The following is an 11,797-nucleotide window of genomic DNA, read 5'->3' on the forward strand; positions in this document are numbered from 1 at the left end:
AAATGCAGTACCTGGGACACCTTCCCACCTCCTTTGCCATGGACGTGAGCTGGGGCTCTGCTTGGCTGCCCATTGAAAAATATTTAGATGTCAATTGTTGCTGAGGGTTGCATTCTTCTTTCAGACTTTCTTGAGATTGGACAATGTGCTCAAAACTGAGGGGGTGAGGAAGAAAGATCTGACATGGGACTTGCAGAAAAAACAGCTCTGTGTCCTCGGTTCCTCGGGATTTCTGACAGCAGCAGTGGGCAACAGACCAAATTGGAAATTAATTCAGCAGAGTACTGTGGGACACAATTTGCTGGCAAAGGGCTCTTTAAATCAACAGTGAAATTTGATCTGAAGTGGCCTTGGTGCCAGCCTGAAGGGCTGCCAGCTGCAGCCAGTCCCAGCTACAGGCAGGCTTACTCTGAGCCGTGCCCATTACCACTCTTTATTACTGGTGGTCAAACTTAGCAGCCCTGGTAGAGCTGCCCTTGTTGAAACAGCCTTTATCCTAGGGCTGACTGGAAAGACCTGAAACTTCATGGATGAACAGAGTAGTGTCTTAGGTGTCATTGAGCAATGGTTTACCAGAGGGAGTTACTTTGTCTCCTTGTGTGATGTGCATCACACTGCCCTGTCTGGTTTTCCTTGACTTTTGCTCTGTCCAAGGTGAGTGACCAGCTCACCACAGACCACTAGTGGTTCACAGGCCATTGGAGACTGCCCTCTCCCTTCTAAACAGTATTTTTTCTCTGTGTCCCAGAATCCCTCACTTAGTCTGGCTGATACTGTTCCTGCAACTGCTGTCTCCAGTGTATCCCCATGGGAGAATTTCTTCTCTTTTCTCTTGTCTCTGCTGTGGCACTTATCTGGCCAGATCCTCCCAAAAATCTGTAGGACTTCTTAGGAGATGATCCCAACTTACCTCATCTTTCCAGGCTTTTGTCCATTCCTGTGTAAATACTATTTTTATCCTGTGATTGATCCTTGACTACCACAGGACTCCAGCATCCAATGGCAGAGATTCTGTCCCTTCCAAAAAAAAGCTTCTCCTCTCTGGGCACACTTAGATACTTTGCATGTGCAATTACTGCAGTGAGCACACAACACATTTAAATGGTATTTGGTGTGTGCAGCTATTATACACACTGCCCATAGCACAGACTGTAGGTGAGTTTGTAGAAAAGCATCTCACACAGGTGAGAAGCATCCAGGATCGTGGCTCTCCAGCTCTGAGTTTGGAAGCCTCTCCTGTCTGAGGGAAGATAGTTCTTGGCAGTAGCAAATCACACCCCCACATCTCTGATCTCTGAGGGGGTCAGTACATTATCCATTTGGAATTTTGATCCTTTTCCACCTTGGTTCATTGCAGTGATGGGGAAGTTGCTGAGTTAAACACAGCATAAGAGAAGCCTGGTAAGAGACATTGTTGCACAGAAATGCACATAATGAATTTCTTCCTTTAACAGACTTTCAATTAGATATGCCCCAGAGTTCCATCTTCCATGTTTTGATTTGTATGGAAAATGGCCTAATTTAAACTGATTGGGATCTAATGGGCCCACATGTGTGTCATTTAACAGTCTGGAATTGCTATGCACTGCAGGGTACAGGGTATTTTATGGTGTTAGAGACTGGGGGAAGGAGGAGAGTTAATATTCTGTGCCTCCTGGAAGGCAATCCACTTATATTAATTGATGCCTCATCATGAATACTCCTATCATGTACGGTTTGCTTTCATTTTGAATGAAGTACACATCACTGATGGTAAGTTGAAACAGCTGCAAAGAGAATACAGCATCCTTAACTGCTGGGCTTGATTCTAGCACTGCACAGCGCTCTCCATTCACCTCCTGTTTTATATTCATTGTTTCAAAGGAGAGTTAGCACAAAGAGAAGCTGCTGTGTGAGAGAGGACAAGTTATTACTTGGGCCTTGGAAAACTGGAAAGCTGGATGCAGTCAAATGCTTGACTTCTTTCACTTCACTGGTCAGTGCCAGCAATGTCAGTGCTAATACCTGCTCGTGGCACCTTTGTAGCACACACTGAAGATCTCATCACACATGACACATAATTAACCTGCACTTGCCACAGGTGGTCAGGACATCAGCCTGTGCTCTGAGGTGTGAGCTGATGTCGGGGTAAAGGCTGGGGAAAGCAAACAGCTCCTCCAGCAACAGCCACATGGCTCCCAAATGCCTTGTCCTCTGCACATTCTCTTTGACAAGAGCAGGAACTATTATCATCATTAGTATAAGAAACGATTACTGGCTGCAGTGAGATTTTCATAGTGAGGTATAGATTTCCTTTATCTCATAACACTTTTGCCTTCCTACAGTAAATATACAGGATATGGGACTCTATACCAGCCTCTTTGCCTTGCAACTTGTCTGTCAGGACAGATAAAATCTGCCTATTCTTTGATCTAACTCGGTGTGAGTTAGTTATTCTGGCTACTGTGAGAATCACATAGCAGACTAAACTCTTTCTTTGATTCTTTGTCAGATCCCTTTGCATCCAGCAGTGCCCATGGAAATCCAGAGAGTGCTGGCCAGAAAAAGTTAAAGTATTTGTTTCCTGTATGCATCTATCACACTATTTATACCTGTCCCTCCTGGAAAAGCACAGAGCTTGGATGTGCTGTGTTAGGCAGCAATTTTCCTATTGCTCACATAACTGTCTTTGCTGTGGTCTCCCAAATACCCTTGATTTGTTTTTCTTAAACAAGATGAAAGCACCAAATCTCATTTTTTGTGGTTTTAGCTACTTAATCCAGGCTTCTTTTTTCACCTCTTCTTGATGTAAGCATGTGCCTGGGTGCTTTGTTGCTCTAGGATTTCTCAGGTTGAGAGGTGGAGCTCCAGCTCTATGACTCTTTCCCTTCAGCTCAGCCAGATTCAGCCAGAAGCCATGGTTTCCATGCCTTGAGGATTTTGCAGGATGTGAGTGCTGGGTGACCACTGAACTTCACTGGTCAGGATGAGACAGATACCCTGCAAGTCTGCTGTGTGCTCTTTGCTTCCAGGGAGCATACTGGGTTTGGGCTGTGAGAGCTGCTGAATCAAAAACGTCTGTGGCATTTGGAGCTCTCATGTTTCCCCTGCTTAGCTGGAGTGTGCCTGTGCCTGCAGGAGGGTAATGGATGTGCTGGTGCCCCGCTGCCCTTCTGGACACAGCAGACAGCAAGGCTCCAGTAAAGCCATAAAGTACACTCCTTCTCTGTTCCTCATGAAAGTCTGAACTGTTGTTCTCCATGTGGTTTGGATCTAACTTTTACTTCCTTAAACAGTGGTTGTCTGACGCCCATCTGCAAACACAGACCTTATGGTTTTGCATGCAAAATCTGCCAGGCTGCTTTTTGACCTATTTCCGGACATTTCTTTAGCATAATGCAAGATCCCTTGTGTTTTCATGGGCCTGTGAAGGACAAAATGTGTTATTGTTCTATTCAGAACAGTTTTTAAGTCCTTCTGGAAATGCTTGAATGCAAAAAAGCCCATGGATCACCAGCTGATGTGGGTCACCAGGTACTGATGTACCTGAGAGGCAGAGATGAGCTGCAGCACTGAGGCTGGGCTCTGAGAGCATGGTTGACCAAAAACCATTGAGCCCAAGGGGAAGGAAGCTCTGGTTTCTGGCCAGGGCAGTATTGTTCCCATCACCGTGGGAACACAACAAATGGATGTGTAAATACATGTATTTTACAGCATTCAGAAATGATGGATGTGCTCACATCCTTCCCCAACATTATCGCTGATCTTTAACTACCACGTAACCAGGCAGCAACAGGTGCTTTGTTCTTTTGTTTTAGCACAATGGATTCAGAAGTCCCTGTTGGGCAAGACCTGAGTGGGGCTGGGGGGCAGAATGGCTCTCCTGCAGCCATGGCTGGAAGCAACAAAATCTGAAGAGAGCATGGATGCTCTGGTATCCAATATCCAGTGCCAGTAACGTCACAGCCCCCTCACTCTGGAGCAGCTCATGTATTACAGGACAGACCTCCTAAGGGAGATGTTCACATGAGCTCAGAACCCACATTTGTGCCAGATTTTTGAAAGAACCTGGATCCTGTTTAGATAGCAAAATAAATGGCCCTGAGACACTGAGAGTGTTAAATATGAGAAAGGGTATTGAACAGTTTTTGAGACAGGGTAAGAATTTAAGCTGACATGCTTAAACAATCTGTCTCCTAACAAAAGGAAATAATGTTGAGAGTTTTAAAAGGCATCTAAGTGATGCCATCATACAAGACATCTGTGACTGCCAGGTACCCAGTGATCACTAGACTGAAAGGTATGAGAAGTGCAGAGATGGCTTGAACTCCCTTAAACATGCTGACCTGAACAGCTGTACAAACCTTTTCCACTGTGTGCTGGAAGCTCTGGGGCCTGTGGATGGATGGAATAACATTGAAAAATCTGTGATTGCTATTGATAATTACCTGATCTTTATTATCTGTCCTATTCATGCAGCAAATGTGTTCTAAAAGAGAAGGGGCTGTCAAAATGCTCAACATGAAACTCAGCATGTGGGCAAGTTCCTGTGTTGCATAAGGCTTTATTCTTCCCTGGAAACTATGGAAGGAGGCTCCAGTACTTTGTCTTTTAGGAACAATGTTTAGTTAAGCTTCTGGAATAGTTGCCAAGATGATTATGGGTGAAGAAATCCCATAAAAATGTTGAAGATCATCAAACTCTGTGAACTCTGAGTTGTAGAGTAGTGGGCATTCACTGACTGCATCCTGTAAGCCAGGAAAAACAAAGTTTAAGTGGGGTAGGTTCAAAAGGGGAAAAAAGGATGATTCTGGAGTGCACACAACTGGTTCTGCTTTATTGTTATAGAAATATATGTAAAAATAATATTTTTATAAAATAACTGAGGGGGAGAGTTAATTGAAAACTGAATTTTTAGGGAGCATTTACTGTATCTGGTCTTCTTACCATTATAAGTTCTCCAGCAGTACAGTTCTGCCCAGACAGCTGCCATTAGGAGAGATGCTTGGAAGTTGGGACAGCCGCAGGAGATACCCTGGAGAGTGGATTGCAGTGTTCTGGGAAATCACCCTGTTCACTTCAATAGATACAGAGAATCAAAAGCATCTCTGACAGCCACAGCTGCTGTTTTTGGTCACAGGACCTTTTATAAAAGGGTAATTATATTCAGATAGCTACTCTCATAAAAATTGTAAATGCTGCGTGTAAATGGGATCCCAAGAAACGAGTTACTTCACCTTCCTGTCCTGGAAGAGCTCTAATGGTGGAGATGCCATGGTCTCTCTTGGAAGTCTGATTGCTTCACAGGGCTTCACTCTCTACATAATGTCCAACCTTAGCACCTCAGGAGTCTGAAACCATGATTACTTGTCTTACCCAGAACATTCATGAAGAATAGATTGTTTCTTTACTTCATTCATAAGGCTGTGAAAAATTTTGCCATTTAAAAACCATAGAATCATACAATATTTTAGGTCAGAAGGGACTCCATGGAATTACCTAATCCAACCTCCTGCTCAAAGCAGGGCTAACTTCCAAGGTAGCACAAGACTTTGTCCAGTTGAGTTTTGAGTGTTTCCAGGGACAAAGATACCACAGTGTCTCCAGCCTCCTTAATCAGCCTCACATGACCCTGGATTGGCTCACCCTTTTTGTAACAGGATGGTATTCTTGGTTTGTGATAATCTTGGTGACCTCCAGCAATTTCCAGGCCTTTTTCTGTAGGATGTCTGTATTTCAAATTGAATGGACTAATTCCCTGTCCTGTGTTTAAGTAGCTGATTATCTCAAGTGCTGCATTTTGTATTTGATCACATTGAACACCATACCATTTATTTCTGATCATATTTCCAGACTATTTTGAATTACAAACCTTTAGCACACTAGCAGCCTTTCCTGGCATGATGTTGTCAGTACATTCCATGGTAAACTCTCTTCTGAAAACATAACACTCTCCTTTGGTGGTGGACAGAGGTTCATTTATTTGCACCTCTCCCACAGCAATGACAGAAGTGTAGACAAAGCATCAATCTGCATTGGTCTTTGCTAATAACTGGACTTTGTAAAGATTAAAAAGGAATTGATTCAAAATCTATTTAAGGGTGATTCCAGTGTGTGTGTGATCAAACATGAGACAAGTTAGCAGCAGAGACCATTGATCTGGGGGCTTTAGAGAGAGAAAGAATGTTTAATTTGATTTACTTGGAATTATTTAGTTTTTTAAGTCATGGTTTGAAAGCTGGCTCTTGGTGGGAACTCTGTGCACACAATGAGCATGTTTGGCCTTGAGCTCATGTATCTGGTTTTAGTTAAGCCAGGCTGGCCACACTCATTCCACGCTGCTCATGATCTCATTCCATGCTCCTTGTCATGATATCTGCACACCATCCAGCAATATATTAAAGCATGAGTAACATGTCTTATGTTGATTATTCTGTCACCAAGGGAGAAATGTGTCTTGTCTGGTAGGGAGCTCAGATTGTTTTAAACAAAGCTCTATACTGAGGCTGGACAAAAGTCAAGAGCTGCGCCTTGTATTAGGAGGAAGAATTGGCAAGGTGTCTGCTGGCCCTTTGGTAAGGCCATTTTGGGACTCAGACCAGCTACAACCAGAGAAAACCATGGTTCCTACACTGCTGAGCTCTCCCTGCACTGTGGAAAGGCCATTTGCCCTGCTGCCAACTTGCTTCATCAGCTCGTATGCTGTGATACGTGGGGCACCTCCAAATTCTCCTATTAGTCCAGGGAGAGACACACTCCTAACAGCCTTTATTTCCTTTAATGAAATGACCAGGTTGGTGTTAGAAATGCAATGTACTGTGTGTCAGCTGAGTGGAAAAAATGCCTCCAGGCTGTAGGGAGGAGAGGGAAGGCTTGAAAAACTTGTTCAGCTGCTCAGTGTTCATATTTGTGTGTGCAGTGAACGAGCTGAACCCTGTGCCCCTGCTGGGCCTGTGTTCAGTGTGTGTTACCACAGGGCAAGTTTTCTGCTTTGGTCATCTGACAGACTGGAGGGGAAGGGCTCTTGCTAGTAGCTGTCATTAGAGGCTGCATCATTCTCTTTGCTTATTTACTGAGCTGAACTCTGGCCTCAGCTCCCATCTGTGTCATGAAGGAGATACCTCTTTACAGTATCTCAAGTGTGAAAGTTTTAAAGCCCTTTATAGAGTCTAATTTAACTTCAGCTTGTGCCTGGAAGCAAAGTGCTCATTTTTTTGGAGAGGGGTGAAACTGAGGAACTGATGGCTTAGGCTAATTGCTTCTCCTCTCATACACAGTCCTCAAAACAGATTTTGACTCAAACATGACCTCTTCCCAGTTCCTGTGTTCCACTTTCACTGCTCAGTCTTGTTCTGCTAAAAAGAGCAGGAGAATCTGTGCTTTTGCTGTTTTTTTACAATCCACAGCTGGCACTTGAAGTCCCTGTCTCCCAGGTTTGGTCAGTAGCCTCCCTGCAAATAGGAACTGAAGGACCTTTCTGGCACATGGGGTTTTCCTGACCTCCCAGTGCTGCTTTTTCTCTGGAGAATAACCTCCAACTCATGGAGGACACTGTGGATCCAAACCCCCCGTGCCTCTGGCTCCTTATATGGTAACGTGAAGAAGTCTGAGCATTTTAGTTCTGATTTCGAGTAACCCTGGTTGTCTTCTCAGCTGGGGAACTAGAAACTTTAAAACCTTGGGCAAGCTGGTTCTTACCATCAGGAAACCATCCCTTAGCTCAAGCACGTTTGCTGCTGTCTCACCACTGAGACAGCAGTGACCAGGCTGCGTTGGCAGCAATGAAAGTCCCCTACAAAACCTTTGCAGAAGGTAGAGTTTTAAGCATTCCAGTTTTTTTCCTTCTGGAAGGGAAAAGATATGTGTTGTTACAACAGCAGAAGAAAGAGGCTGAGATGGAAGGAGGATGCCAGACAGGCTGTAGGACAGAGGTGGCTTCTCATATAGAACACACTAATACTGATGGTGGCAGTGAGAGCGGGAAGTAATGGAGCTGGGGACATCTGGAAGAAACTTGAAGAAGCTTTGCACGCTTGAGCAGTCACATCCAGACATGCAAGGGAAGAAAACATTCCTGAATGAGGGAGAGGTGTCCTTGTTCATCCTAGACACACATGCATTTTGGCGACTTATCCCTACCTCTGACAGAAGCCACCCAAAAAAGAGGCAGAGCAGTGAGCATAGCTAAGGTTTCCTGATTGCCAGACCCTCGTCTTTGTTTCTGGAAAGTACTTGAGTGACTTTGCATGAATTTATTGAAGCATGGAGTTGTGCAGTTTTGCACTATTGACAAAGTGATATGTTCTTGTGCTGGAGTCCAGCCCACCCTACCACAGAGGCTGTGTCCTCTACTGCTACAAGCCTGTGGCTGGCTCTAGTACTGGGGGCACATGTAAGTATGAAACCACATGGGAAGTAACTGCACTAAATTATTTGAGACACATTTAAGGGCAGAAACAAAGGGTTATGGTAGCTGAGGGAGCTCCAGCCAATTTTGGAGGTTGTGGGAGTTTGATGTCTCTTCAGGAACAGCTGCAAGCATTAAAAAAAGGCATATGAGGATTCTTTTATCTCCTCCTAGATTTCATGCTGATGAGACCAATCCTGAGAAGCACTGAGAGCTGCAACCCCTGCCACGTACCCCCAGTGCCTTGGCAACCTCAATTTTAAAAAGTAACCATAGATTTCTTCTCTCCCGGCACAGGTTCCACCATCTTAGCGGAGCGGCTGGGAATGTCGACATCGAGCTCGCCCACATCCACACCCAACTCCCCCACCGTCCTCTGCAGTGGTGTCTCTGGCCCCTTACTGTCTACGTGTGGCTCTGGCCCCCTCTGCAGCTCTATCAGTGGTAAGAATGGTGGGATCCCCTGCTGCCTTTCCTTTGCCTCCCTTCACAGTCTCACACTTGTCTCCCAGAAGGGCTCTAAAACCACAATAATCAACAGATTATTATTATCCCGTCAGCTCCCCTGGGGAGGAAGGGAGAGCCTCTGCAAGGGCTATTTTCAGTCTGTTTTATGTGGAAGCAGCTTGAATGCCTAGACAGCAATATTTCTCTCACCCTTTTCATCATGAAAGGTCTCAAGGGAAGCAGGGATTTTCTGCTGCAGGCGTGGCCCTGTGATGCAGAGCTCCTTCTGGAGAGCTGTGTGGCACTGACACGTCTCGCACTAGCTTGGACTGGAGCTAAAACTCTGCCTACACCTCCCCTTTCTCCCTCCACACACCTTCAGTAAAACGCAGTGTTGCTATTTCTAATGTGCCAATGAAGTACAGTGATATTTAGATAAATGCACATGCAGTAAAAAAGTGTAGGCTCTTCTGCAGCACTTTTAAAACTCCAGACACCTGCACGCTCCCAAGGCATTGATGGTAGGGTAGGTAACTTACCAAATCCCTGTTGCATGGGAGCAGCTGTCTCTTGGCTTGCTCTTCATGGGCAGCAGACCCCAGCAGATGTTGCCTTTCTGCTGCCTTGAGCCTTGGCATGTGACCCAGGACTCGGTGAGTAGGACAGCAGGTCACAGGAAGGAACCCTGGTCCTGGAGCATGCATTTCTGCTGGGGCATGGTTCCTCCCTCTGTGGCTGCAGGGCAGAAATCACCTTGGGATGTCAGCAAGAGGAATGACCATGTTTTTTTTGTGTTGCAGGCACAGCTCCCAACTCTCCAAGCAGCTTGCCTGAGTCACCCATCTCCCCGTCCGTCTCAGGGACCTGGGTAGATGAATGCACCATCTGCTATGAGAACATGGTGGACACAGTCATTTACTCCTGTGGACACATGTGTCTCTGCTATTCATGTGGGCTGAAGCTCAAGAAGATGGCCAGTGCCTGCTGCCCCATTTGCAGACGGGCCATCAAAGATATCATCAAAACATACCGCAGCACTTAGAGCAGCAGCAGATGCCGTGGTGGGGACTGGGCATGAGGGGAGGAGGCTGTGAAACAGCACAGGTCTTGGTCTTTATTCATCACCCAGGAGATTCAAAAGCCATCACCCACCACCACCCTGACCTCCTCTTCCATGGACAACAGATGAGACAAGCTTAGATGCTGCTCTTCTACCCCCCAAGCAAGCCCTGGGGCTGAACACCAGTGTCAGGGAAGTTGCTATGGACTACTCTCCCTTGTGGATTTTAAACTTTATCTCAAAAAATGCCAGCTGGTGCAATCATCCCTTTCTACACCATGCACAGCAGAGGGGAATCTCCACTCTTTAGCATAGACAGCAAGTGGTAAAAGGTTCAGTGCTACACATCTCCTTCCAGAGATACCCCACATGCGGAGACAGCTTAGCAGAAGAGATGAGCAGTGCGTTTCTGTGGACAACCAGCTTTACCAGAGGAGGCTCCTTAGAAAGGACAGAGCAAGGCAAGCATTGACCCAGCGAGGGAGGAGCAGTGGGCACAGTCACAGCAGAGAGGCTGGGGCCAGTGCAGAAAATAACCCAAGATTTGTGAAGCAACACCCAACCCATATCTGCAGACAGAAGAGCAGACCCATGGCAGCTCTTGGGGGCTGTCCCCAACTCCTCCGTTGCCATTCTCTGACAGAGGCTTTCATGGTGGTTTTGGCAACAAACACTGGCAACAGCTCTGCTCCCTCCCAGCAGCGTCAGCCACCTCCTGTCACCACCCTGTCACACGAGGAGTGGCTCCCAAACCCCATCACCACCGACCTGTGTGTGGTCTCCAGGCAGCACGAGGGATCCAGCAGCATTTCTTCTCCCATGGGCCTGTGGGAGAGGGAGACATAACTCCCTCACCTTTCTCCCCCTACCATCCAGACAGCATTTGTGAGGAAAAACCACAGCCTCACCGGGGAAGAATGTATAAACCCACACGTCTGTGGGTTACCTTTACTGGTAACTTTATCACTGTGCTTTAAGACAAAACCAGCCAGGTGGTACTCAGCTCTTCTCAGCCACACCGGCAGGACATGGCTGTCCTTACGTGTTAGGAAGTAAGGAATGAGAGAAAGATAACTTGAGTGGTTTGGTTTGCTTTTGTTTATTTAAACAGATCTCCTTCTCTCCTGCCTGAGTCAGGAACGTGGCTGTGCCCAGCAGGGACAGTGGTGGCCCCCTTGGTTGCCATGCAAACATCTGCTGCTCTGCCATGGCCACGGGTGTGACCCTGGGCTGCTGGCCCTTGGGTCTGGGCTGTGTGGCTTGGCAGCAGCAGGAGCTGTCTGCCTCCCTTCCCAACCCAGCCTGCTGCCTTCCTGGGCTGCAGGGGAGGGAGGGAGGGACTGTGTCTGGGTCCTGAGGGGAGGCCAGGGCTAGGGTGCCATGGCAGTGGAGTTTTCCACCACCACATCACCCACATGGCCAGACCAGGGAAGGCCATGGAGTCACACCCTTCCTGCTGAGCTTTTCCTTTTCACCTGAGCATTTGGCCAGTGATGGGATAGGGGGGAACAGTGTGGTGCAGGGATAACACTATTTAATGCACACATGCACTTGCTGCAGGGGACATCATGCCCCCCACCCCCAGCAGCAGGTGGGTTTTTACCCCCCACACTGGCAGATCCTAAAAACACCTGGAAAACACATCCTTGCTCTGTCTCTCAAGGAGACGCAAAAAGAGACTACTCACTGGGGAGCACATTGTAGAGCCTTTCCCTGAGGGTGCCACCATCACTGCAGCCTAGCCAGGGGCCTGCAGCTCCCCCCAGCCTGCCCTGCAGGCAGCACTAACTTGAATGCTGATACTCTGGGTGACAGGGATTTGTGTTCTTTCCTGGCATACCTCTGATGTACAAACCCAAACCCATGGGTTTGTACATGGGTTTGTACAAACAGCCATGTCCCAG

The 11,797-nt window shown here is 46.8% G+C and overlaps 1 protein-coding gene across 1 annotated transcript in view; it reads left to right on the top strand.

The window, feature by feature from the left end:
• Window positions 1–11,749, top strand: part of NEURL1 (neuralized E3 ubiquitin protein ligase 1) — a 144,130-nt gene extending 132,381 nt beyond the window's left edge. Inside the window, exons 5-6 of the mRNA XM_041415608.1 lie at window positions 8,684–8,830; window positions 9,634–11,749. Of these exons, the coding sequence (XP_041271542.1) occupies window positions 8,684–8,830; window positions 9,634–9,875 (389 nt within the window). The 3' untranslated portion in view covers window positions 9,876–11,749. The remainder of the gene's footprint in view (window positions 1–8,683; window positions 8,831–9,633) is intronic.
• The last annotated feature ends 48 nt before the right edge of the window (window positions 11,750–11,797 follow it).

The sequence above is a fragment of the Onychostruthus taczanowskii genome, unplaced genomic scaffold (genome assembly GCF_017590055.1).
Source record: "Onychostruthus taczanowskii isolate IOZ18803 unplaced genomic scaffold, ASM1759005v1 scaffold5, whole genome shotgun sequence".
NCBI classification, from domain to species: domain Eukaryota; kingdom Metazoa; phylum Chordata; class Aves; order Passeriformes; family Passeridae; genus Onychostruthus; species Onychostruthus taczanowskii.